Source organism: Carlito syrichta, unplaced genomic scaffold, assembly GCF_000164805.1.
Source record: "Carlito syrichta isolate Samal-C Ts95f unplaced genomic scaffold, Tarsius_syrichta-2.0.1 Scaffold305686, whole genome shotgun sequence".
NCBI lineage: Eukaryota > Metazoa > Chordata > Mammalia > Primates > Tarsiidae > Carlito > Carlito syrichta.
In genome coordinates, this window is record NW_007249782.1 from 1,211,708 (window position 1) to 1,238,755 (window position 27,048).

General features: G+C 35.2%; 1 protein-coding gene and 1 pseudogene across 1 annotated transcript in view; one reads left to right on the forward strand and one right to left on the reverse strand.

Moving 5' to 3' along the window:
• Nucleotides 1-22,961, forward strand: part of CTNNA3 (catenin alpha 3) — a 435,250-nt gene extending 412,289 nt beyond the window's left edge. Inside the window, exon 7 of the mRNA XM_021714606.1 lies at nucleotides 22,668-22,961. Within this exon, the coding sequence (XP_021570281.1) occupies nucleotides 22,668-22,961 (294 nt within the window). The remainder of the gene's footprint in view (nucleotides 1-22,667) is intronic.
• Nucleotides 8,840-9,675, reverse strand: LOC103264610 (annotated as a pseudogene).
• Nucleotides 22,962-27,048: the final 4,087 nt, after the last annotated feature.

Below are 27,048 nucleotides of genomic sequence, written 5' to 3' on the forward strand. Positions count from 1 at the left end.
AAGAAAAGTGAAGTAGCCTATAAGAGTCATTATTGTATTTTTTACATTTAAAAATTTAATAAAACATAATTATTATTACTGCTTGGTCATGTGAACTCCTGCTTTTATTTAGAGGAATCTGTTTTTATTTTCATCAAGACATGAAGAGTAGTAAATTTCAGGATTCTTTGTTTTTAGGCAGTTTGATAAAATTTGGTTATTGGTGTGAGTCATAGTATAGCACCATGCTTTGCTTCTTAAGATATTGATAATCACTTTTTAATGGAGAACATTGTGCAGTGGCCATGCTATTCCTAGTGTTTAACACCTAAGCCTTTTGTTAGAGGCAGATGTTCACTGTTAGATTTAAAAGTTAGAGTTTCCTAAATCCAGCCATGTATTATTTACAAGTTTTATTTGCAGACTTCAGAACTTTTAGTAAAATTTGGAAGGGCAAGAGAGGTGCAGGCAATTATATTTTGAAACCTAATTAAGCTTTCTGAGACCAACTAAAAAGGAAAAAGTCTTTGCAAATTCTAGACAGAAGCTTTCTGACGAAGATACTGTTGATTATGATGAAAAAATTGCCAACAGATTAGTTTCTATAATTATGATTAATATTTTTAAAGAAATGATAAAAACGTCTCATATTTTCCTCCTTAAATCTTGGACTGTCTTCATGGGTATGTAACTGTGCCGTTGCACAGAGTCCCATAGATAGAAGAGTCTAATGTTGGTTTAATTTTGTGAGGTTGCTATCTTGGAATTTGGAATACGTTTTGAACAAGAGGCCCCACATTTCAACTTTTCACTGGGCCCTCCACATTATTTGCCAGTCCTGGACAAACCCTGTGGCTAATTTCAGCCTGACTTGCCCTCTGCTTAGTTCCTATCACCTGATAACAGCTCTGCTTTTAACATGTGAAATGGAGGATAGAATTACAATTAAAGTAAAGCCTGGTAATTTAGGTTGATTACTGACATCTAAGTAGTTTGGACTAAGTGCAAGTTATACATTCACAAAATCTCAGTTCTGTTAGCCACAAATGACCACTTGAAGTTGAATGAATAATTTAGCAGGCAGGATCCCAAAGAGCAAAGACCAAAAGCCTTAGAGCAAGGGAAAATGTAGAAAGCAATAAATAGACATAAGGTGGCTGCCAACACTCTGTCTGACTCCTCTCCAAGCCTACTGTAAGCCAGTTAACTGGCATATGTCATGTCCTGCAGATGGAAAAGCAGCCTGTGAAAATGTATATCATACAGATGCGTGGATCTGCTGTGCAGATGCTGGAGATTGTATTTGTTAAGCAACCTGATGGTATTCATGATTTTTGGAGAAAGATAGTTGCATTATGGGAGGTAGATGAATCTTATTTGGTTCACATGGAAGCCATGCTATCTCTAATTGATAGAGTGGCTTTCTTCAATGCCTAGAATGAGTCTAACCATATTTTTCTCCCCACATTACTATCTTGGTATGTGAATGTTGGGTTAGTCTTACAGCCAGGGAAGGAGACGAGAGGCAGAGTAGGAACTCTCGCGATGGACAAGGCAATGTAATAAATAGACACAGCTATTGGATGAGTGACCTGGGGACATAGAAAGCATCAATTGAGCCTTTTATGAAAAAAAAGAATGAGGCACAAAGAGAGGCACATCATACTGAGGGGAATGAGAATAGTCTGTTTTAGTTAATATTTTCTATTGTTTGAGAATTTGTAAGTATGAATATTTTTAATTTAAATATAGGACTTAAAAATATTTGTAATGAAGTATAATATGTATAGTGTTTTGTGATAGTTGTTTTTGTAAAGGTGAATGAAAAGTGCATCCATGACCTTCTTTTGTGCTTTGGGGGAGACTAATGAGGAAAGGGCAAGAGACTGAGCATTATTGACGACCTGCTACATAACTTGTGGTCATCTTTGGTGTCATAAAACAGCAGGAGTAGCTTGAGCTGGGGAAGGCATGAAATAATTTTGACCTAATGTAGACCACTCTTCTTGGCCTTCATTGTGATCTATTTGGGGATAGGGTCACTTTACCTATGTAGTCAGGTTACAATGTACCATGGAACCTCTTTGGAGTCACCTATGTTTAGAAGGAGAATATTTCGTTCTGATTCAAAGGGAGTATTAGCCAAGGTTCTTGCATTTCATGGAAATGGAAAAGAGTCTTATCTAAAACTCCCCTTCTGAAGTTGATGTTAACAATACTGCAGTTCCTGTAAACCATTTGTTCTTTGAAAAATCTAATTTTGCTGAGTACAACCTTGTAAAATTCCAAAGGAAATATGTAATCGCTCAACACGACCCCCTCCCTTACCTAAACAAGGGTATAAGACCCCACTTCTCCTCTTTTGGGGGGCTCGATTTGGACGCATTAGGCCCTTGGGCCTGCTGGGATGGCCAGCGTAATAAATTGCCACTTCCTATTATAAAAAAAAAAAAAAGAATTTTCTTCATGGAGTATCAAACTGCCTTGCCTGACTATAAAAGTCCTTTAAAATTGGGAGGTTAAAGGCTCTATGCTTTTTCATCAATAGTAAGAGTCCCTATTTTCTTTTGATTTATGTATTCCTGAGCATATTTTAAAATATCTGAAAACTTTTTCCCTACCAGATCTTCAAATATGGAATAGAAGGCAAGGTCACAACTAAGTTAATTTAAAAAGCCTTTAAATTTAATCATTTCTCATCCAGATTACAGAAAACAATTCCATTCATTTTTACCTAAATTGGTTTTTATCAGCACCCAATACATCTTTCCTGTGAGTTATCCTGATATGTGCCCCTACCTGTCTCTCTCTAGATAAGACACTCCTTTGTACAATCTGGCTTCACATTCTGTTGCTTTTTTCTTTGTCTGCAAAAAAAAAAAAAAAAAAAAAAAAAAAAGGGACCAAGAGTTCTTACCATACTTTTGCTTGGTAGCCATAATGGTAAAATAGTATTTTATAATATCCTAACTTAAAAAGTTTGGAATGAAGTTCAATGACTGAATTTTTTTAAATGGTGTTATGTATTGCTAAATTTAAAATATATAGTATATGCTCTTTAATAGCTTATCACACTGTATAAGATCAATATCTACTTGAAAAATAGTCTGGTTATGTAGATGTACATCCTTTTAACATTAATTTTGTTATTAATGTTCTATATCCGATTTGTCAAAGCTATGAAAAAATTGCTAAGTTCAGGAAGTGACATGCTGGACACATACTTTTTTTCTTTAGATTTTCATGTTATCTTTTATTTGCTTTGAGTTTATAGCTCAAAGGTAAGGGGTGCTAAGATCAACAATATTGGTTTAATGATTACTATCCTAGTGAGTTGTTAGAAAAGACCTCATTGTGCACTTTTAAAAATATGAAAAAAAACTAGTGGGCTTTTAAAGTTATCTATTGTGATGAAAGCTTGATTTTATTTTTTTTTTGGCTGAAATGTTAGGTAGCTTTGTAATTATTTCCTTATCACTTAAATGTTCTGCTGCATCATTAAACACAACAGAACCTTGGTTTCATTACTGACAATATGCATGCCACAAGAGTTTTTAGCAAACCATTCTTTTACTTCACTTTTTTCCTTGTCACTTCTTTACCTTTCCTATCTCATGCCTCCTTTTCTCTCAGTCCCCTCAACTCTCTTCTCATCCTTTTCCTTTTTCCTTCCCCCCTTACCTGTTTTTGCATCTTCCCTACTCTCTGTCTCTTCTTCTTTCCTCCTCTACCATTTCTTCTTCCTTCTTGTATTTTTTGTGTTGTCTTTAATAGGATGAAAATGTAAATCATCTTGATAAAGCACCAAGGAAATCATTAAGGCTCTTTGGTAAAAATTTTAAAAGACTAAACATCCAAGCACAGCAGAAGGAATGATCTTGATTTAACTTTTTTCTGACCAACGTTTGAGTATGTTATTACATAAATAGTAAAGCAAAAAGATATGAACCGTGAAAAGTGCATAATCAGTTGACTACAGGTATTCTTAATTTGGAAAGGATATAAGCCAGGGAATGACCCTTCTAGTCACACACCTACACCCTATTAGAAACAGCACCACAATATTTTTCTTTAATGAAAAGAGAAGGATATAAAGTGGAGCAGAATGGATTGAACTGTAAAATAAGTGAATGTTGTCAGGTCCTTCCCATCTTTCCTTTCAGAAATATTTTTTCTCAGGGTATCTCCCCTCACTTTTCCCATTGATTTTCAGTATCTCTATATCTACCTAAGACTTCCTTCCTGCCCTCCACACTGTGTTTCATGTTTTCTGGAGTTGCCTCTTTTTTACTTTAACTGACTTATTTCCAACCAATTATCAAGGAAGAGTATCCAATAAAGTAGGACCTTAATCACTGGCAACAGCTTAAAATTCTATCCCCCACTAGTGCTTTCTCCAAAAATAGTCACTTGTTTAGGAAAATGAGTGCTTGTAATCACAATCAACCACTTTAGGTATCTGGAGGATAGTCCAACACAATAATCTCTATAGGCACGAATGGTTGTTCTGTGTTGAAAGGGAGGTTTTCTGATTAACAAATGGCAGTGCAGAAATACTGAGTTTCTCTATTTGCATTATGTGGAATTATCACTTACTACCTTTTATCTGGTGAAACCTAGCTAAGAGGATATCACAATAAAGTAATCTCATATCATGAAAAGCAAAATAAAAACCAACTTTAAGAGCCATGCTCAAAGTATTAACTGTATTAGGCACATTTCAGGTGTTCATTAGCTACTATATCGGCCATTGTAAAATTTTCATCAATACAGAACATTCTTTTAGACAGTGCTGTAGCGTGTACTTTTAAGCCAATATGGCTCTTTGCAATTTCTTACCAAGACCATATAGCTTTATGTAGAATCCAAAATGATGATTTTGTGGCATTTATGGGCCAATATATCCTAATATAAAATTTTATAAACAATGGTTAGAGCGTTTTTTTCTTCAGCCCCAGTTGACTAGAAACATTTGAGTTAATTTCTATTTAACTATATACTCAACTCTAGGAAAAGAGCAGATTTTTTAACTCTTTTCATGCAAAGTTCATTTTTAGTTAGTTGTAACTTCAAAATATTCAGAATATTCACAACTTTTAAACAGCAGTGTTCTAGAGAATATAGGGAAGACATTAGGAATCATATAAAGAACAGCTCAAGGATGTAGTTATTGAAAATTGTCAACACCTAGCAGTCATGTTCGCACTCACTCATGATTGTTTGAGGGATTCTAGGACAGATATGACTTTGAGAGTTTTATAGTTATTAGGTATGACTGTGCCACTTTGGCTACTCTTTCTTTATGTTCTACTGTGCACAATTCACCCATGAATCCAGGACTTGTACTTAACCTACTATTTCTCCCAAAGGACATCATTATAGACAGTAATGAAAGGCAGAATCCAACAGAAATAGCACACAAAGGGGATTACTTATTTTTTCCATTTGCCTCCTGTGTGCCTTTTCTTTCCTTCTTTGTCGATGAGTTGCTTTTGGGAGTACTCCACTGGCATAACAACTGACATGAACTTTGGAATTGGCAGGAACTCTTCAAATGTTTGTTTAAATTTTGCAGATTTGTATTAATTTAGGCTTGGAATCAGTAAAACTCATGGTCACAGAGTGTAGAACATACATGACATTGCTGAGACAATTAAGGAGTATTAATATAATTGAAAGCTATTGAAGCATATGCTGTATTTTTAGTGACAATATGATTTTATACATAAATCATCTGTATTTTCTTTAAGTTCACTGTAGACAGAATAAGTTAATCACCACTATGTATGTATTTTTAGAAATTTTACCATGTTTTAAAGCAGACTATGTAAAACACAAACATGTAAATATATATTTTTATTTTATTTATTTTAATTATTTTATTTTTGACATACTTTAAATAGATAATCACAAAGACTTGACTTGCTCTTTTATTAAAATGTATTACCTCAGTCTGCAATATTATGATAGGAATATAGACTAAGATTCATTTAATATCATATTCAATATCACAACAAAATAAACAGATTCTTGGAAGTGCTTATGTTACTAACTTTTACATAAAGGTTTTGAAAATAGGAAAATCCTTCACACTTTTTATTATTGATATCACCAGATAAAAACTGAAAGAATTTGCGTTGTGTGGTGCAGTGCAAAGGCTGGGTTGCTTAACTCTGACAGAATATGCTTAGGAGAAGAGGTTATTACCTTAGGTGAAATAGTTATATGAGTGAAATTTTATTGTGTTCTAGTATATCCCCATTACAGTACTCTTATGGCTATTTAAATGATCTGCATTGATTATTTTGAGAAAAAATTTTAAGGAAGTCTGTATGTATCTAATTTACTTTATGAGTATATTGAGTATCTCTCTAAAATAATTCATATTTTTCTGTTATACTAATTAGTATGCAACAAATGTAAGTTATGTCCATTTTGACTTACTATATCTAAGTATGTAGTTAAGGTTGTATGTGTGCATTATATTAATTTACCAAGGTACTTTGAATAATTTATAATTGTCATCTTGCTGACATGTAGTTTCTTGCTCACATTTTGCCTTCTTTTTAATTTTTAAAGCTTCAATTCTTTAGATTAAGTGGAAATGCATTAAAATAAGAAAGATACTAGGCCAGGGAGAATATGTGAGTTCTCTCAATTGCATTTTCTGTTGGTAATGACAAGGAGAAATTTTGTTCCATTTTTATCACTCACTCTGAAGATTGATAATGTAGTTGCTTGAGAAACACTATTTATGCTGTGTGGTTATTATTTTTCCTGCTCCCAACTTGAAGCATAGCATGTGTTTTTGTGAAGAACGTTAGTCCTTGATTATAATCATAGCTGCATGTTTTGATAGGCAATTTCACTTTGGAGAATAGGTGTAAGATTTTTAGTGTTTTCAATGTAAATCAGATCAATTCCATCGTAGAATATGGAGTGTGTGAATGATGAATAGCATTTATTGCATCATGCTATTAAAATACAGAAAACTTTTCCAAACCATATTGATTTTATGCTTTAGCTTGTTTAAATTTTTTTTATAACTTCTACATGTTCTGGAAAGGCATGGCCAAAATCTTCTTCAGAATATTAGATATATTGAATGATTAATAAATATCTGTGGAATGAATGACTATCTGATACACATCTGTGTGGTATATTAAAGCGTTTTGTTTTAGGATGTGTAGCTTTCTTCATAGTAGTCTATGGTTTTGTTCATCAGGCATAGATGGTAATACAAAAGTAGTATTAGCAAAGAAACTACTGAGATGGTGCCTAGCCCACCAGATATTAAAACATGTTATAAAGCTACATGAATCAAAGTCCTATATAGTAGGTGTAGGTCATATTTTCCCCATTCTACAAAAGATGAAATAAGGGCTTTGGCAGTTTAAACCATTTTCTCAACGTGAGTGGAGGCTAAGATTCACACTCAGTTTTTCTGACGACAGGCTCCACTACAAAAGAGAGCCCTGGTACTTTGGGGTCATGTTTTTATTTTTCTCTTCTTTTTTTAAGCCATTCTGTTTGAGCAGTTTTAGATTCACGGCAAAATTAGAAAAAGGTGCAGCGATATCCCATGCATCATGTTATTATCCCCTGCTCATCCATATGTATAGCTTCCCCATTATTAATATCCCCTACCAGAGTGGTGTATTTGTTATAACTGATGAAGCTAAACTGACACGTCATTGTCACCCAAAGTCCCCAGTTTATATTGGGGTTCACTTTTGGTATTGCACATTCTATGGGTTTGGAAAAGCATATATTGGAATGAATCCATCATTATAGTATCATATATAGCATTTTTACAGCCCTAAAAATCCTCTGTTCTCTTCCTATTCCTCCTCAACTCTTCCCTAACCTCTGGCAACAACTGACTTTTACTGTCTTCACAGTTTTTTTCTTCCAGAATGTCACATACTATAGTTGGAATTATGTAAGATGTACCATTTTCAGAATCACTTCATTTATTTAGTAATACGCATCTAAATTTCTTCCATGGTTTTTGTTGCTTGATGGCTCATTTATTTATTTATTAACTCTTATAATACTTCAATTGCCTCGTCTTTCAAATTGTTTCTACCCTAATGCACAAAGTGTTTTTACTTTTAAAAATTACTGACATTCCACAAAAGCAGGGCTTAAAGAACTTTCATATTATCTTAGTATCTTCTAAAACATATGGCATCTTTCACTGTATTTATTGAATGAATGTGCTCACCTCACTGGATGCGGTTGCCCCTGACATTTTCTTGTGTGTTCTCCCATCATTGGGCCATACATACACTAACACATTCTTTTCTGCTTCACGCATGTTGATTTTTCATCTTTAAATGGGAACTTCAGACTGTAGACCTTCTGTGTGCTGAAGATATACCCAGTGATTATAAACAAACTGTACAGCTACCCAACCACCTCCTCCCCACCTCCAAAAAGAAAAGAATAAGGGAAGGTACAAAGAAAAGAAAAAGAAGGAAGGGACTGTTGCCCTATTTTTTATTGACACCGGCATTGCCCTTAACACACAGGTCTGTGAAGGGCCGACCGGAAGAACAGCAGCTCTGACTCGAGGAACTAGGGCTTGTGATGCACAGTGCTTCATTGTTTGTTTCCTTTAGATGGTCACATCTACCACCTTTTAGACCTTTCTGAGATAGATGCAGGTCAAGGTCACACATTAAAATCAGCACGAACCGGCTTTTTTTCTGGGAATGAGCACCCCGGACTCTCTAAGGAAGATTGCCACCAGCCCTTTTCGTCCTCGCAGTATGAGGCCAGTGCCTTCTGCCACCAATAAACAGAAGTGCCTGCGGCCAGACACCAACCAGCATGACTTGCAGGCTCCATTCAGGCCTCAACCCATCTTTTTTCTCCATTCAGGCCTCAACCCATCTTTTTTCATTTGCTGTGCCACCAGTTGTCCAACGATCTGTGTGAGTTCTTGGATGGAAACATTACTCAGCTGCTGGTTGCTTGGGAACTTCTGAAACAGAAGGGGAACTTTGACTTTTCCAACTCCAGGGATCTGCAGCACAGTTCGAAGGAGGCGTGGCTCCAATGGTAGCAGAGTACGTTTCTTCTTGAGGAAAGGGTACTTATTGGGCTCTTTGCTTTCTCTCGAACTAACTGAATAGTGAGGCCGGATGCTTCCATCTGGCTGGCCACTGGAAGTAACACCATTCCAAGGTCCAGCACAGCAAACCTCTGTAAGGCTGGGAAGTATTGTTCACTCATCCGTGTTTTTTCCAACTACTACAATTCCTTGAAGATTAATTTCTAATCCAAACAAGCCTCTTTCTGTAGCCATTTCCTGCCACCAAATCAGCTTCAATGACATAAAGAATGCAGGATCTGTTAGTAAAAATCTGATGTGTCCATCCTCAAAAACGAGCTTAATTTTCCCTTGCATCCTCTGTGCCAGCTGTGATCCGCGCTATTTCTCACTGGCCACAATATACCCAAAAGACACGTACACAGGGCCTGTGCCATCAGGGGGATCGCCTTCTATCAGTGGTCTCTACCTGATGAGAGAAATGCAAGGTGGCATTTGAGCAGGCTCTCCCACACACAGCCCCACATTCCACTTGCAGCTGGGGCCTTTGTAGCAGGATGGTCTGCAGAGCATTCTTTCAAGGACTGAATTATGTGCTGAAATCTAAGACCAACCAAATTCCTGTCCTGTGTCCACATCCCTCAGTTTCAGCATGTGCCTGGCCCCAGATGAGTCCCCACCAGGCCTCTCAGTCCAGTCTTGGGCTCGGGCAAGAGGGCAGGTAACCCACTATCGTCCCGGTCTAGGGGTGACAATATCTGTGGCCATTACACTGATAGCGCATTTCTTTATAGTATTGAATAATATCCTATTGTCTGAATGTGTCACAGTTTATCTATTCACCTACTAAAGGCACCTTAGTTGCTTCCAAGTTTTGGCAATTATCAATAAAGTTGTTATAAACATCCATGTTTTTGTGTGAAAGTAAGTCTTCTTATCCTTTGGACAAATACCAAAAAGTGGAATTGCTGGATTGTTTATGAGTATGTTTCATCTTTTTAAATTTAAGTTTTAGATCTTTAATTGACAAATAATGTATATATTCAAAGTGTACATGATGATTTGATATATATATTTTGTATTGATTATAATAAGATTAATGAACATATCCATCATCACTCATGCTGTACATTAGATCTCAAGAACTTATTCATCTCGTAACTGCAAGTTTGTACCCATTGATCAGCATCTCCTCATTTCCCTGGGCCCCTACCCACTGGCAACCACCATTTCACTCTGTTTTTTTGAGTTCAACTTTTTTGATTTCACATTTAAGTGAGATTATATTGTGTTTGTCTTTCTGTTTCTGATTTATTTCACTTAGCAAAGTGTTCATCCATGTTGTCACAAGTGGCAAGATTTCCTTCTTTTTATGATAATATTGTGTGTGTGTGTGTGTGTATTGTGTGTGTGTAAGAACACTTAGGTAGTTGCCATGTTTTGGCTATCGTAAATAATGCTGCAATGAACTTGGGAATGCAGATACCTCTTCAAGCTACTGATTTAGCTTCCTTCAGATATATACCCAGAAATGGGATTACTAGATCATCTGATGGTTTTATTTTTAATTTTTTGAGGAATCTCTATACTGCTTTACATAATGGCTGTATCAATTTTTATTTTCACTGACAGTGTGTGAGTGTTCCCTTTTCTCCACATTCTTTCCAACAGATGTTTTATCTTTTGTCTTTGTCATAGTAATATCATCCTTAACAGGTGTGAGTTGATACCTTATTGTGGTTTTGATTAGTATTTCCCTTGATGATTAGTACTATTGAATACATTTTTTTTTAAAAAAATTCTATTTTAAAGATGTGGGGTACAATTCAGTATTAGTTATACAAGTGGTCATTATACAGGTAAAGTTTCGGCCTCCCTTTGGCCCCCACTTTGCGTGGTTTGAGATCACGTACCCTTATTAATGTTATATTGCCCCTTCATCCCCTGGTAGTTTCTTGCTACTACCAAGCCCTGTCTTATAGCATTATGGTAAATGTTTAGGGTCCGCTTATGAGTGAGAACATGTGGTACTGAGTTCTTTGTTTCTGTGATAGATCGCTGAGTATTACAGATTCTAAATACATCCAAGTTGCTGCGAAGTCCATAGTTTTGTCCTTCTTTATGATTGAATAATCATAAATATTATGTGTGGTACATATGAATCTCTCATCATATGTACCACACTTTTGAAATACAGTCCAGCTTTGATGGGCAGCATGGTTGGTTCCATGTTTTTGCAATTGTAAATAATGATGCAATAAACATGCTTGTGCAGGTATCTTTTTTCAGAGTGATTTAAGTTCCTCTGGGAATATACCCAGAAGGGGGATTGCTGGGTTGTATGGAAGATCAATTTCTAGTTCCTTTGGGAATCACCACAGTGTTTTCCATAGAGGTTGAACTACTTTGCATTCCCGCCAACAGTGCAGAAGCACTCCCTTTACTCCACATCCTTATCAGTATCTGCTGTTTTTTATTCTATTAATGATGACCATTCTTACTAGAGTTAGGTGATATCTCAATGTGGTTTTGATTTGCTTTTATTGAACACCTTTTAATGTACTCTTGGTCACTTATGTGTCTTCTTTAGAGAAATGTCTATTTAGGTTCTTTACCCTTTTTTAAATTGGGTTATTTAATTTTTTTTGTGCTGTTGAATGGTATGAGTTCCTTTTGTATTTTAGATATTAATCCCTTATTCAATAAATGGTCTGCAAGTATTTTTTCCCATTCTGTGTGTGGGTTTTTCATTTTGTTGATTGTTTTCTTTGTTGTACAGAAACTTTTTAGTTTGATATAGTCCCGCTGATTTATGTTTTGCTTTTTCTGCTTGTGTTTTTGGGGTCATCAAAAGGTAATTGTCAAGACCAATGTCAAGGAGCTTTTATCCTATGTTTTCTTCTAGTAGTTTTACAGTTTTAGGTCTTACAGTTAAGTCTTTAATTTATTGCACTTGATGTTCTCAGTGCTGTGGAATTTTATCAATCTAATAGATGTGTAGTGATATCTCCTTGCTGTTTTAATTTGTCTATCTAATTACCTACGGCATGGAGTATCTTTTAATATGCTTACTTACTATTTGTGTAATTTCTCCGGAAAGATGTCTGTTAAGATCTTTGGCCCATCCTTAAAAATCAGGCTGTTTATAGTTAAGTTTTGAGAGTTCTTCATATATTGTAGATAATAATATTTATCAGCTATTTATTTTGTAAATATTTTCTCCCAATCCATGGCTCGTCTTTTTATTTGCTTGGTGTCTTTATTTTTTAAAAGACATATATTAGCCAACCATATTTGCAATGCTGAAACTCAACAAAACTAAAATCCTTGCAACCAATTAATGTGAAAAATAATATTACATTTATTCTAGTAAATAATGAAATCATTGTTTTTCTATTATGATGCAAACATAAGTAATTGATTTATAGCTTGAATCTAAAAGAATAATAAATGTTTTGTCATAATTATTACCTATTTAAATTTTAAGTTTTAATGAGTTTGTCCTTTCATAAGTAATGTAAAATTAGACCATTATTAAAAAATTAAAACTTTGACCACCACCTCAATCTGAGTTGTTTTTCCTATTTACCTTTCAAAATGATAATTGCTATGGCATTGTCATGTTTCCTTTAGAACTTTGTCTAGGTTTTTTAATGTATATCTATGTATTCAGAGGAAATCTAAAGTATATTGTGTGCTCTTTTAAAAAAATATGATGTCATTGTACAATCATCCTGCTACTTTTTTTTATTCTATGATATATTTTGGCAGTCTTTCCAAGATTCATCTCACATTATTCACACCCCAATACATATAGAGTTATATCAGTCTTCTCAAAAGTTAGCAATTATTTTTATTTCTAAAGGCCATAGAATTTATTTCACCATAACTCATATTGATTAAAATATTTTTTCCATTATAAGTTCTTTTCTGAAAGATAGTCTGCAGGCTGCAACCAAAAAGAAAAATGATCAGCAATGCCTATTTAAACTACAATTTTTCCATTAAAAAATTTAATCTAAGGCATTCGCTATGTCATTGAGTTGTTTATCACATTCCCAGTCTGTGAGTGGTATATATCTGTTTTATTTTAACTTATGAGTCTGCCAATTTAATTTAATTTCATTCTTTTTTTCAGGGTTTGATTTTCCTATACTTCTATTCTATAGATGAACAAAAGTATATTTCCTGATTTCATAGATCTCTTTCCTACCTTTCAAGCAGTTTTCTGCATACTTGGGGGTAAAGTACCTCTTTTTTGGGGGGGTCTTGTTTTAAGGCCTTGGTCTTTCTGCTTCTGGCTCTATAATTAGAATCCTGTAGACTTAATAATATAAGATCTGGGTAAGATTACCTCTAAACTTTCTTTTAACATTTTATTAAAAAACAAATTGACAAATAAAAATTGTTTATATTTGTTGTGTATAACATGATATTTTCAAATATGTACACATTGTGCAATGGCTAAATCATGCCAATTAACGTATGTGTTATCTCACATTCTTATTATTTTTGTGGTAGCGCAATCAATAATTGCTCTCTTAGCAGTTTTCAGGTATGCAATACATTGTTATTAACTAAAGTTACCATGATGTATACAACAGATTTCTTGAACTTTTCCTCCTGTTTAACTGAAATTTTGAATCCTTTGGCCAGTACCTCCCCAATTTCCTCCCCTCCTCCAGCCCCTGGTAATAACCACTCTATTCTGTTTCTGAGTTTGATTCTTTTAGATTCCACATATAAATGAGATCATGCGGTATTTGTCTTTCTGTCCCTGGCTTACTTCACTTAACATCTTCCAGGTTTATCTATGTTGTTGAAAATAACAGGATTTTTATTCTATTTTTAAGGCTGAATAGTATCCCCTTGTATATATACCACATTTTCTTTCCATTCAGCTATTGGTAGTTACCTAGGGTGATTTCGTATCTTGACTATTGTGTATAATGTTGCAGTGAACTTGGGAGTGCAGACATCTCTTTGATATACTGATTTCATTTCTTTTGGATATATACCAAGTAGTGGTATTGCTGGATTAATAATTCTATTTTTAATTTTTGAGGACCTTCCATGCTGTTTTCCATAATGACTGTTTTAATTCACATTTCTACCAGAAGTGTGCATGGAATCTTCTTTTCTCTAGATTCTTGCCAACATGATTACCTCCAAACTTTCAATTCCATGTTCCATGGAAATCCAAATCCCTTTCTGAGAATAGCTGCTTTGCCTTTTTAAAAAAATGTATTTTGTATTAGGGTTGTGGAGTGCAAGTGAGGATTTACTACATAAGTAAATTGCCTGCAGGTGAAATTTGAGCTTTTAGTTGGCATTCTCTCCCCTGATAGTGGACCAGGTACCTGGTGTGTTGACACGTGTCCCCTTTCCTCCTCCCTCCCTCCTTCCCATAGCAGTATCCAGTGTCTGGTGACGCCACCCTTATGCTCATGTGATCAGGGACTGCTTATGAGTGAGAACATGTGGTATTTGGTTCTTTGTTTCCATGACAGTTCACTTAGTATGATGGTCTTTAACTGCCTCCATGTTGCTGTGAAGGCCATGATTTTGTTCTTCTTTATGACTGTGTAATATTCCATTGTGTATATGTACCACATTTTCTTTATCCAGTCCACCTTTGATGGGCATCTGGGTTGGTTCCATGTTTTTGCTATTGTGAATAGTACTGCAATGAACATTGTGTGGGCTTCTTTGACTTCAACCAGTTGGATTCTGCACTTAATTCTACAGACTTATGCCTGGTCAATCTGTACTTAACTATCAAGTCTTTTTATTCATACCACATGTCTACATTGTAGTTATATACATATACATATATAATTCTGGTTAATATTTGACAGTTTCCTCTAAGATGTGAGTCCTGTAAGGAGGGCAGAGATGCTTGCCGTTCTATTACTAATTTTGAGCACGATCCCTGGCACATAGTAGGCTCTTAAGAGGGACTCAAAATGTAAGTAAGAAGCCAGGTGCTGTGGCTCATGTCTATAATTCCAGCATTTTAGGAGGTCTAGGTGAGAGAATTGCTTGAGCTCATGGGTTCGAGACCAGCCTGAACAACATGGTGAGACCTTGTCTCTATAATAAATAAAAAAAATCAGTGGGGCGTGATGGTGCATGTCTGTAGTTCCAACAACTTGGAAGGCTGAGGTGGAAAGGATTGCCTGAGTCCAGCTGGTCAAAGCTGTGGTGACTGTGAGCATGCCACTGTACTCTAGCCTGGGTGACAGAGTGAGACTCCAACTCAAAAAAAAAAAAAAATGTAAGTAAGGGATAATTGAAGAAGACTTGGGGTTTGATATTAAGAACACATAAGGAAAAAAAACACTTAAAAAAAGGGGAGTGATGAAAGTGGGGGGGCGGGATATTTCTTCCTTGAAGACAGGTGGGAAGAAGAAATGGAATAAACCTTCAGAGCAGTTAGAAAGTATATGGATTTGGGGATACAGTAATTGGATTATTATTAAACACATTACTTAATCTTGCTCACACTCAGCTTCCATATTTGTAAATTAATAATGATCAGAAAACCACAAAATATGGTTGGTAAGTTTAAATAAGACAACAAGGCAGCATTGCCCAATAGATATAGTACAGAACTGGAAATAGACAGATTTGGATGGACTTTTGCCTCTAATACTTAGTAGCTGAGTGGTCAAGTTACTTAAAGTCTTTAATTCTGAAAAGGAGTGGTGTGAAGAAAATGAGAAATCAAATTTATTAATCAAAAATGCTACAAGATATACTGAAAGAGATAAAAATATAGAGAATGATAACCTCATGAATAAATTTGCTTCTAGTTAATGGACTAAGGTTCAAATGCAGGCTATCTGCTTCAAGGACCTGGCCTCTCTTAATCCCTAACTTATACTGCCTCCTAACAAACAGCAATCAAATAGAAGAATATGGAGTTAGGACTCTTATCTTTTTGAAAAATTAATGTTCACCCCAAGTGCCCATGCCATAAGAGATATAAGATAGACAAGAGGGACCTCATTCAACTGACAAGCTGCTGCAAAGCCAAAGAAACCACAAAAAGAGCAGAGAGATGGCCCACAGATTGGGAAAAAATATTTGCCAACTGTATGTCTGGCAAAGGCCTAACATATAGGATCTACAAGGAACGTGCTAAAAAGGAAAGAACAAACAACCCCATTACAAAATGGGCAAAAGATATGAATAGACACTTCTCAAAAGAAGACATATGAGCAGCCAAAGATACATGAAAAAATGCTCAGCCTCACTAGTCATCAAAGAAATGCAAATTAAAACCACACTGAGATACCACCTAACTCCAGTCAGGATGGCCATCATCAATAACTTAAAAAACAACAGATGCTGGAGAGGATGTGGTGAAAAGGGAACACTTCTACACTGTTGGTGGGAGTGTAAACTAATGCAACCTCTGTGGAAAACAGTTTGGTGATTCTTAAAAGATCTAAAAATTGACCTTTCATATGACCCTGCAATCCCTCTACTGGGAATATACCTGAAGGAACTCAAATCACTCTATGAAAAAGATACCTGCACACGTATGTTTATTGCAGCATTGTTCACAATAGCAAGAACATGGAACCAACAGTGTTGCCCATCGAAACTGGACTGGATAAAAAAATATGTGGTACATATACACAATGGAGTATTATGCAGCCATAAAAGAGGACAAACATGTGGACTTCAGAGCAACTTGAATGGATTTAGAGTCAATCATACTCAGTGATCTATCACAGAAACAAAGAACGGAGTACCATGTGTTCTCTCTCATAAGGGGAACTTGAACAATTATCATAATGCTATAAGAAAGGGACTGGCAGTAGTGGGTAACAGACAGGGGAGGGAGTTTGGGATTGGCAATTGAGGGAAACTGCCGGGGGGGGCATACCATCAAGGTTACCTGCATAATGAACATTTGTATACCCAACCTTGAATTGTACCCCACATCTTAAAAAAATAAAAAAAATTAATGTTTTGTTAGCAACAAAAGTATTAAGGAGATCAGTATACATTGGGTAGAACTTTTAAAAAGAGAAAATCTATTTATGTTTAATAGACTGACATCCTAAAAATATAGCATCCTCCAGGAGTTCAAGGCTGTGGTAAGGTATGATTGCACCACTGCATTCCAACTGGGGTAGTAGAGTGAGACTCTGTTTATTAAAATAAAAAAAAAGAAAAAGTAGAGCATTTTGGCATCTTGTTATTTGTCTTTTATGGAATTAATGCCATGAAAGCACACTAAAAGAATGTTGTATCATATAGCTATATTAAATCAAAAGAGAAATTTATTTTAGTTTGTCTCAAAAAATTTCAGTGGTATTTCATAGAACATTCAAGTTGTTAAAAAAATTATTGTCTTTTAGTTGATTTTATGACAAGGTTAATGAAAATGTTTATAGGATAAAATAGGAGGATCGTAGTTTTAGGCAAAATCAAGAGGTCTGCCTGTTGCTATCAGTCAGAGTAGGCAATAGTTTAAGTTTAGATAGACTTGAAGAATCAGACGTCGTAAAGATCAAGTAGATAAAAATTCAAAGACTGGGATATTTTGAGATGTGGCCTTTCAGGAACTAGAATGAACTTAATTCTATGAAATAGGCTGTTTACTGACATGAAAATACATGAACACCTAAAATTACTAGTTTTTCCTTGTAGTACTTACAGGTGAACAGATTAGAAACTTGATCAAATTCTCTTATCATCACAGTGCTGGAGATGTCTTAATGTTTTCTATCACATCTTCTAATTCCATTAGAGTAATTAAAGAGTAATTATGTTGCCCTCAGAGTCTCTTCTTAATGATGATGCCACATTAGAAGACCATTTAAAAAAAAGATTTAAATGGTTTAATTTTTGTTATTAAAAAATTTGTACCAAATGAGTGAACCAGAGGGAGACGTGATAAAAATGGCAAACGAAATAAGGAGATAGACTTAGATGAAAGAGACCTCAACTGATGGCCAAGACTGTGGTTGGGATTTTGGTCTCATAAAAAGATTTAGTTTTGTATAAAGAAATAAACATTAAACTTGGTTTTTATAAAATTAATTTCCTTTCTGTTTTTTTTTTCCTTTTTGTCTATGTAAAAGAGAAAAATGGAGAGGCTCAATAGAGAGGTAAGACAATAGGAAGGGGATGGGGTCAGGAAAGGAAGAATTCTCCTAAATGCATTTAAAATATTCCATTAATTTTATATCAGATCTATATTGTAGTGTATGTTTTACGTTATATGAGGGTCTTCATAAAGCTCCTTGAAAATGTGTATTATGAAAAAAATATGCACGCATTTCAGTTTTTTTATGCTAAAATAAACTCATGCTAACTTATTATAACATGTCTGAACAGGATCTAATTTGAGGCACCAAGGATAAAACATCAGTTTGACCAACTCATCTTTGACAAAGCCATCAATAACAAACATTAGGGAAAGGAAACCATATTTACCAAATGGTGCTGGGAAAATGGCTAACCGCATGCAGAAGAATGAAACTGGACCCCTGCCTACCACCATATACAAAAATCAACTCAAAATGGATCAGGGAATTAACTGAAAAACCTCAAACCATAAGCATTGTAGGAGAAAATCTGGGGAACACTCTTTTGGAAATCAGAGTAGGCAATGAATTCAAGACTAAGTCCTCAAAAGCAATTGCAACAAAGGCTAAGATAGATAGATAGGACTTTATCAAACTAAAAAGTTTTTGCATGGCAAAATAAACCATCAAAACAGTAAAGTGATAACCCATGGAATGGAAAAAAAAATTTGCAAATTATGCATCAGACAAAGACCTAACTTACTTCCAGGATCTACAAGGAATTCAAATTTATTGGAAGGAAAAATAAACAAAAAACAACCCCCAAAAAAGTGGGTAAAGGACATAAACAGACACTTCTCAAAGGAAGACATACAATAAGTCAATAAAAACATGAAAAAAAAGCCTAGTCTTACTAATCATCAGAGAAGTGCAAATTAAACTACAATGAGATACCACGTAATGCCAGTAATATGACTATCATTAATGAGGAAAAAAACAACAGGTGCTGGCATGACTGTGGAGAAAAAGAAATATTTCTGCATTACTTCTGGGAATGTAAAGTAGTCCAACCTCTATGGAAAGCGGTGTGATGATTCCTCAGAGAATTACAAATTGAGCTTCCATACGATCCAGCAACCTCTCTCCTGGGAGTATACTCAGAGGAACATACATCACTCTACAAAAAAGACATCCACACATGCATGTTTATTGCAGCACCATTCCCAATAGTAAAATCATGGAACCAACCCAGATACCCATTGAAAGTGAACTGGATACAAAAATATGGTACATATACATGTGGAATATTATGCAGCCACAAAAAAGAACAAAATCATGGCCTTCACAGCAACTTAGATGGAGCTAGAGACTACCATCATACCTTGCTTCTGTTTTGCAGAAACAAAGAATTGAATACCGCATGTTCTCACTCATAAGTGGGCCCTGGACACTAGTTACACTAGCACAGGGATGAGACTGGCAGATACTAGACACTGCTAGGGGAGGGAGGGAAGAAAAGGGGGGGATACAGCAACAAAACACTGGACACCTGGCCCACTACCGAGGGAGACAGGACTAGTTAAAAGCCCAAACTTCACTTGCATGCAACCTACTTATGTAGTAAATCCTCACTTGTATCCTACAACTCCAAAAGACAGCCCCCCGCAAAACAACAACAACAAAAATTTTGAAAAGAGCCCCATCAGAGCAACATGTGTTCTTCTAAAATTGAAGAAATAACAACCATCAAATTTATAGTGAAGCTTTGGTGGAAGAATAATGAGGCCATTTATACTTATTGAAAAACTCATGGGAACAATGATCCCCCATAATCAGCATTCTAAAAGTGGATAACCTTACTTATATGATGACCACTTATATACTAATCCTGGATTGTACCACACATCTTTAAAATAAAAAAATAAAAATGGATAACTTGTTTTAAGAAGAAATGAGACAATGTTGAAGATAAAACCTACAGCAGCAGTCTATCTTCATAAATTTGGGAGGAACAAATTAATTTTATGCATGCTCTTATTGAAGAGGACTGATGATTAACAGCAGAAATAATAACACCATAGACATCTGAATTGGTTCAGCTTGCACAATTCTGACTGAAAAATTTAAATTGAGCAAACTTTCCACCGTATGGGTGTCAAAACTGTTGTGCACAAATCAGCGCCAGACAAGTGCAGAGCTTTCAGTAGAAATTTCAATCAAGTGGATGAAAATCTTGTAGCATTATTTTGAAGAATTTTAACAGAAAATTAAACATGACTTTACCAATATGATCTGGAAGACAAAGCACAATCAAAGCAATGGCTACCAGAAGTGGAAGTGGTCCAAAGTATAGTGGACCAGTCAAGTGCAAAGATTTTATGACAATAGTTTTTGGGGGATGCTCAGGCATTTTGCTTGTTGATTTTCTGGAGGGCCAAAGAACAATAATGTCATATTAAAAGACAGTTTTGAGAAAGGTAGTCAAAGTGTTGGCAGAAAAAATCCCAGAAGATCTTCACCAGGAGTCTTTCTCTTTCATGACAATGCTCCTGCTTATTCCTTTCATCAGACAAGGGCAATTGTATGAGAGTTTTGTGGGAAATCTTTAGGCATCTCCCTTACAGTCTTGATTTGGCTTCTTCTGACTTCTTTTTTCTTTCCTAATCTTAAAAAATTTTTTTAAAGAGTACCCATTTGTCTTCAGTTAATGATGCAATAAAGACTGCATTGACATGGTTAAATTTCCAGGATCATTAGTTTTTTAGGGAGGGAGTAAATGACTGGTCTCATCATTTGCAAAAGTATCTTGAACTTGACGAAGCTTATATTGAGAGATAAAGTTTATAGTTTTTATTTGTATATTTCATAGTTTTTATTTGTAATTTTTCTGTGAACTTTTAAAAGTCCCCTTATATTTTATAATTTGTGAACATTACAAACATTACATCAGTGGTTTCCAGCCTTTTGGGCATCAGGTACTGGTTTTCCAACCTTTTTGGCATCAGGGACAATTTTTCCATGGATGTTGGGGGTGGGGTTTTGAAATGTTACAAACATATAATATATATTGTGCACTTTACTTCTATTATTATTGCATTGTAATATATAATGAAATAATTATACAACTACCATTAAAAAAAAAGCACGAATGGAAGTAGCATAAAATAATGGGTGGGTTGCCATTGATCTGGCAGGAGGCAGAGCTTGCCTGCTGCTCAGCTCCTGCTATGTGGCCTGGTTCCTAACAGGCCGTGGATTGCTACAAGTCTGTGACCTGGGGGTAGGGATACCTGCATTTTACAATACTATTTTTTCTTTTTTCCCAATTATTTAATTTTTTTCTGTAATTATTTTATCTCCCTAGCTTGGTTCTATAAATATGGCTTTTGAAGTTATATCCTGTCTACTTCTGATCTCCAAATATTCATTATACTATACTGTAACACAGTGATCAATGTAAGATTTTTTATGCATACTTTTAATTTACATGCTTACATACCTCTCTATATATAATATACATATAAATCTTATATATAAGATTGTGCACTATTGTAGGTGTAATAATGACTTCAGTGTGTGTGCATAGATGCACACTCAGAGTCTCATGTTCTGATGATCATTATATGACTTCCTTTTATGCTAAGGTTCTTCAGAGAGGTTTTATTCTGTACTACTCTTTCTTCAATTATCACATTATGCCTAACCTTGGAAAGGCTTCCTCTCTTGATGTATTTGAATAAAGACCTTTAGAGCAGCATACCCTGCATTCTCTCATCAGAGGCTATAGATTATCTTAACTTCTATTACCTAAAGACTTACATCTAATGGAAAATTTAGGAATACCACATCAGATTCCAATAGCTGGGAATAGTTGCAAGTTATAATAAATCAACAAGAAGATGGAGTTTTATTTTTTAAATGAATAATTAAAATTCAGGCTTTCCTTTGATATGTTAGTATTAACATTAATCTGAGTCTATGATTTACAGTGAGGCATAATGAAAATAATATTGAATAGGGTATTACAAGAGCTGAACACTTGCCTGAATTTCACTTTTTATTTGCTCTATGACCTTGGGGAAGACGGCCTCTCAGTCTTCTCTCTCCATCAGCTAAAATTTGTGGTTATTATACCTTGCTGCCCACTTCCTCATGGTTTTATCAGGATGAGATGATTTATGTGAAAATATTATGTAAACAATGCAATCTATAAAAGTTACTATTATAAACAGCAGTGAATGTGCCAGTAATTGTATTAATAACAAGTGTTTTACGAAACAGGCCGCATTAGTATTCTATTTTTATTGGTCAGAGAGGCTAAGACTCCCTGGTGAGTGGGAAAGGCAAGATGTGAAACCAGGTCTATCTTACATTAGAACCGATACTCATAATTGCAACACTTTCAACACTCATCTAAATAATAATAGGTGCATAGCATTTTGTGTGAACAAGTGAAGTCAGTAAGAACACAGTTCTCTTTATTATCACATCTGAATTCTACATGTGAAGACAAAAATATTTGTTTTTCATAAAAATGGAATGCCATGGAATTCTAACCATCCAAATGTGTGTTCTTCTCTTAGAATTTAATTGTCCTGAATCCACTCACAGTGACTGAGGAGGAAATAAGACCATCACTAGAGAAACGCCTTGAAGCCATTATCAGTGGGGCTGCTCTGTTGGCTGACTCCTCATGCACGAGGGACTTCCACCGGGAGCGAATTATTGCAGAATGCAATGCTATTCGCCAGGCTCTTCAGGACCTGCTTTCAGAGTACATGAATAATGTAGGTGATTGGTTTGCTCTCCCATTCCTATTCCCTCTCCCCTTGTATTTTGAGCATATGCTGAGATACCTTTCTGTGTACAAAATGTGATGTTACAAATGGGTATGTAATGTTACATGGAGTGGCTTTCTGAGTGGGTTCTACTTGTTTGTCCACAGGTCTCAGAGTACAGTGACCCTGACTCTAGTAGTTTCTTAGGGATGAATTCAGAACCAGAGGGGTGTTTACACATGACTGTTTTGTTTGTGAAAGTATTTAAATACTAGCTTAAAATGAAGTCAGGTATAGAGGAAGGAAGCTAGGGTTGTACATCAATATTAAGAGATACAAAGAAGATAAAGAGAGGGACAAGTTGCTCAGGATTAAGTTGGAGAATAATGGAAGAGCATTAGGAGTTAGAATTTAGATAAGTATGAGATAAAAGCCAGGCTACAGGCTCATGAGTCATGTTTGAAGGTGTGAAGCGCTCATACAGTTTTGACAGCCCTTAACGTTTTTCAAATGTGACAATGTCACAAATTTTTTGCGGTTTTAGCTATTGCTTAAATTCAAAGCAAAAAATATTTGACAAGGTCCTTTTAAGAGAGAGAGAGAGAGAGAGAGAGAGAGTGTATGTATCTATACATATGTCATGGGAGGGAGGTATTTAAATGTACTCATTCTAGGTATCAGATATGCTAAGTAGACCACTGAAAATATGCATTTATTTCTATTGCACTTTTTCTTAACAAGAATGTAAGCTCATGATGAGTTTCAAGATCCATTGTCAATTGTACAAAACTTATGTATGTTGCTGATATCTTCTGTTGTGTATTTTGGTTTTAAAACAAGTTCTGTGTTAAAGTGAAGTGAAAAGAGACTTTTAAAAAATTTATAGTAGTGACATTTTGAGAGAAAAGGTAAGTAGTTTTATGTTTTTAGCTTGCCCAAATAATTGTCTTAATTTTTATTTTTTTAAGGGTGGCCTCGGTTGCAAGATATCAAATGTTTCTCAATTATTTAGCTCATTAAATTGGAATGCAATTTTTACTTGATGGAGAATGCTTTTGTCTTCCTGTATCCCCTGCTTTCCTTCTTTTCCCCTCTGGCAAAGGTGTGTAAACACCTCCTGAAATACCTCTTCACCCTGACTCTTCCCCCTTCATTCCTCTCTGATTTCTTGGAGTTTCTGTGTTTCATTTTCTGCCTTCTTCACTAGACAGGAGCTCTAGAAAAGCCGGGCTGTGGCCTTGGCCCTTAGCATAGAGACTTTCAGGTAGCAGATGCTTATCTTTTGTAATTATTATTGGTAATTAATATTTATTATTATGAATTTGGATACAGCCAATTATTATTTGGATACAGGTAAATTGAATTTAATGATTGTTTCTTCCCAATTTTCAAAATTAAAATGACAATGTGCCTAAAACAATTAATTCATACTTATTTATTACATTTAAATGATAACTGATGAAAAAGGTAGGGATAGTTAGTTAATGGTGAGAAAAGGAAGCTTGTTCTTTAAATTATTTAAGTATGTTTATTTATTTTCTTTTCCTAGGGCATAATGTTCATACTTGTTGGAGGAGGCATTTTTTTCAGGGAACGAAAAACTCACGGTGTGCGTGGTAATGTCTGGTGATTTGCCCTGATGTTGGTGTAGCGGTCAGAGCAGAGGTAGCTAAATGTATGCAGTGGTGGCCCACAAAATCAAAAACCCATTTATGTATACAGTGTATTAATGTTTTATTGATAAGTTTAACCTATTAATAATAAAATATGAATGTATAGTAATGTGATAAAAAGCACTACAAGAACATTGTAATAGTCCCCTTTTATATAAAAGAGAAGAATTTTAGACCTAATGCTAGTAACTGATCAAATCTGAGTGAGCCAATGAATATTGGAATAAAGCAGTAGGAACCAATCTGGAAAACTGTGGGGTATATTGTCAGAACTCATCCGCAGGTTTACTTTTACTCCGGGTTTATGTCACAAATGGTGCTTCTTTATAGCTGTTTTGTCTTTTTTTATGAAAGGGAATGTACTTTTCTGGAACTAGCTGAACTCAAACATTGCTCAGAGTTTGCTCAAAGACATGGAGTAGGCTCTGATATTTAAGTCCTCACCTTCCTATTTTAAAAAAATATTGTTTTTTCTTTGGTGAGTCCAGTTTGCTTTTCAGATCAACCAGGAGTTTACATAATTGAGCTATATTGATAGAGTAAATGCTTGATAGATAACCACAAAAACTTAAAGTATGATTAATACTCATCAAAATCTGTGGATCTCTTAGATGAATGTTATTTCAAGGGTTGGTTTAAAATTTTTTGAGTCAAGTTATTCAGCCAGAGCAGTTCAGCAATGGGAAATGAATGTAGTTTATGTTTGTCTTAGGCTCATTCTACATATATGACTAGTGTGAGTCTAAGTAACTTTACTTCCTTAAACAGTTCAGAAAATCTTGGTCATTTTTAAAATATTGAATTTCTATATTCAATAAATTCTTGTCACATTAGGAAGAAATTGGTAAGAAATGAGACCAGATAGGTCAATAATTGACAAAACAGACAACCACTTAACATTATTAATGATTATGTATGTTTGCCCTAACATACATTGTCCTTTCAGATTTGTGTGTATGTGCATGTGTATAAATTTATATATATTTAGTTTTTTATTGTTGCTGTAACAAGTTCCACAAACTTAGTGTCTTAAGTCACACAATTTTTAAAATAATTGATACATTTATTTATTTTAAAGATGTGGGGTACAATTCAGGATTAAGTATACAAGTGGTCATTGTCCAGGTAAAGTTTGGGCCTCCCTTTGGTCCCCACTTTGCCTGATTTGGGATCAGGTACCCTTAGTAACGTTATGTCCCCTCCTCTGGCAGTTTCTGGCTACTGCCAATCCCTTTCTAACAGTATTATGGTAAATATTCAGGGTCTGCTTATGAATAAGAACATGTGGTACTCAGTTCTTTGTTTCTGTGACAAATCACTGAGTATTATAGACTCTAAATCTATCCAAGTTGCTGCAAAGTCCATAATTTTGTTCTTCTTTATGACTGCATAATAGTCCATCATGTACATGTATCACTTTTTTGTTAATCCAGTCCAGTTTCGATAGGTATCCCGGTTGGTTCCATGTTTTTGTGATTGTAAATAATGCTGCAATTAACATACGTGTGCAGGTATCTTTTTGGTAGGTGATTTAAGTTCCTCTGGGTATATTCCCAGAAGGGTGATGCTGGGTCATATGGAAGGTCAATTTCTAGTTCTTTTAGGAATCGCTACAGCCCTGTAGGTCCAAAGTCTGGTATGGATCTTACTGGATTAAAAATCAAAGTGTTGGAGAGATGCATTATTTTCTGGAGTTTCTAGGGAAAAATCCATGTTCTTGCCTTTTCTTGCTGGGTCATGGCTCTCTACCTCCACCTTCCAAGCCAGAAAGTGCACATTTAATGACCTCGTGTCTGGCCTCACATCTTCTCTGACCATTCCTGGGAAAAGTTCTCTGCTTGTTAGGACTCATGTGATTGAATGGGATCTAAAATAAACGCCCCATCTCAAGACCCTTAAACTTAATTAGATCTTCAGAGTTCTTTTTGCCCTATATGTTAACATATTCACAGGTTCCAGGAATTAGGATGTGGAGATCTCTGGGGGGCTCACCATACATACCAATACCAGTTTTCCCTAGTATCTTTTGTGTAATCTTTATCAGTTCTTGCATTTTAAATCCATTATAGTCAGCATTCCTCATTCACTAAAAGCTCTATTCAGGCAAATCACATGTCTGTTTTGTTTACTGTTTTATCCCAAGCCCCAGAAACAATGCTTGGCATTTTGAAAAAGCTGAATTGAATTTTTGAATGAGAGAATGAATGAAATGATTGCATATCATCTATGCCATGTAATGGAGAAGCAGCCTCTGTGACATTAATTTAAATGAATTTCAAGCATCTACTAAATTTGTATAATGGACTGCCTGTTATAGAAGGCCATATTTTGCAAAGTATAAGTCTCTTCTAAAAATCAATATGGATATTCAGAAACAATTTTTTTCAATACATTCTCAGCTTTTTGATTCACATCAGGTCATATTTAAAATAAAATATATATTCATTAAAAATATACTTCGGAAAACATTCAAGATCAGAGAAAGTCTGGTTTTTGTCTTTTAAAACTTGGAA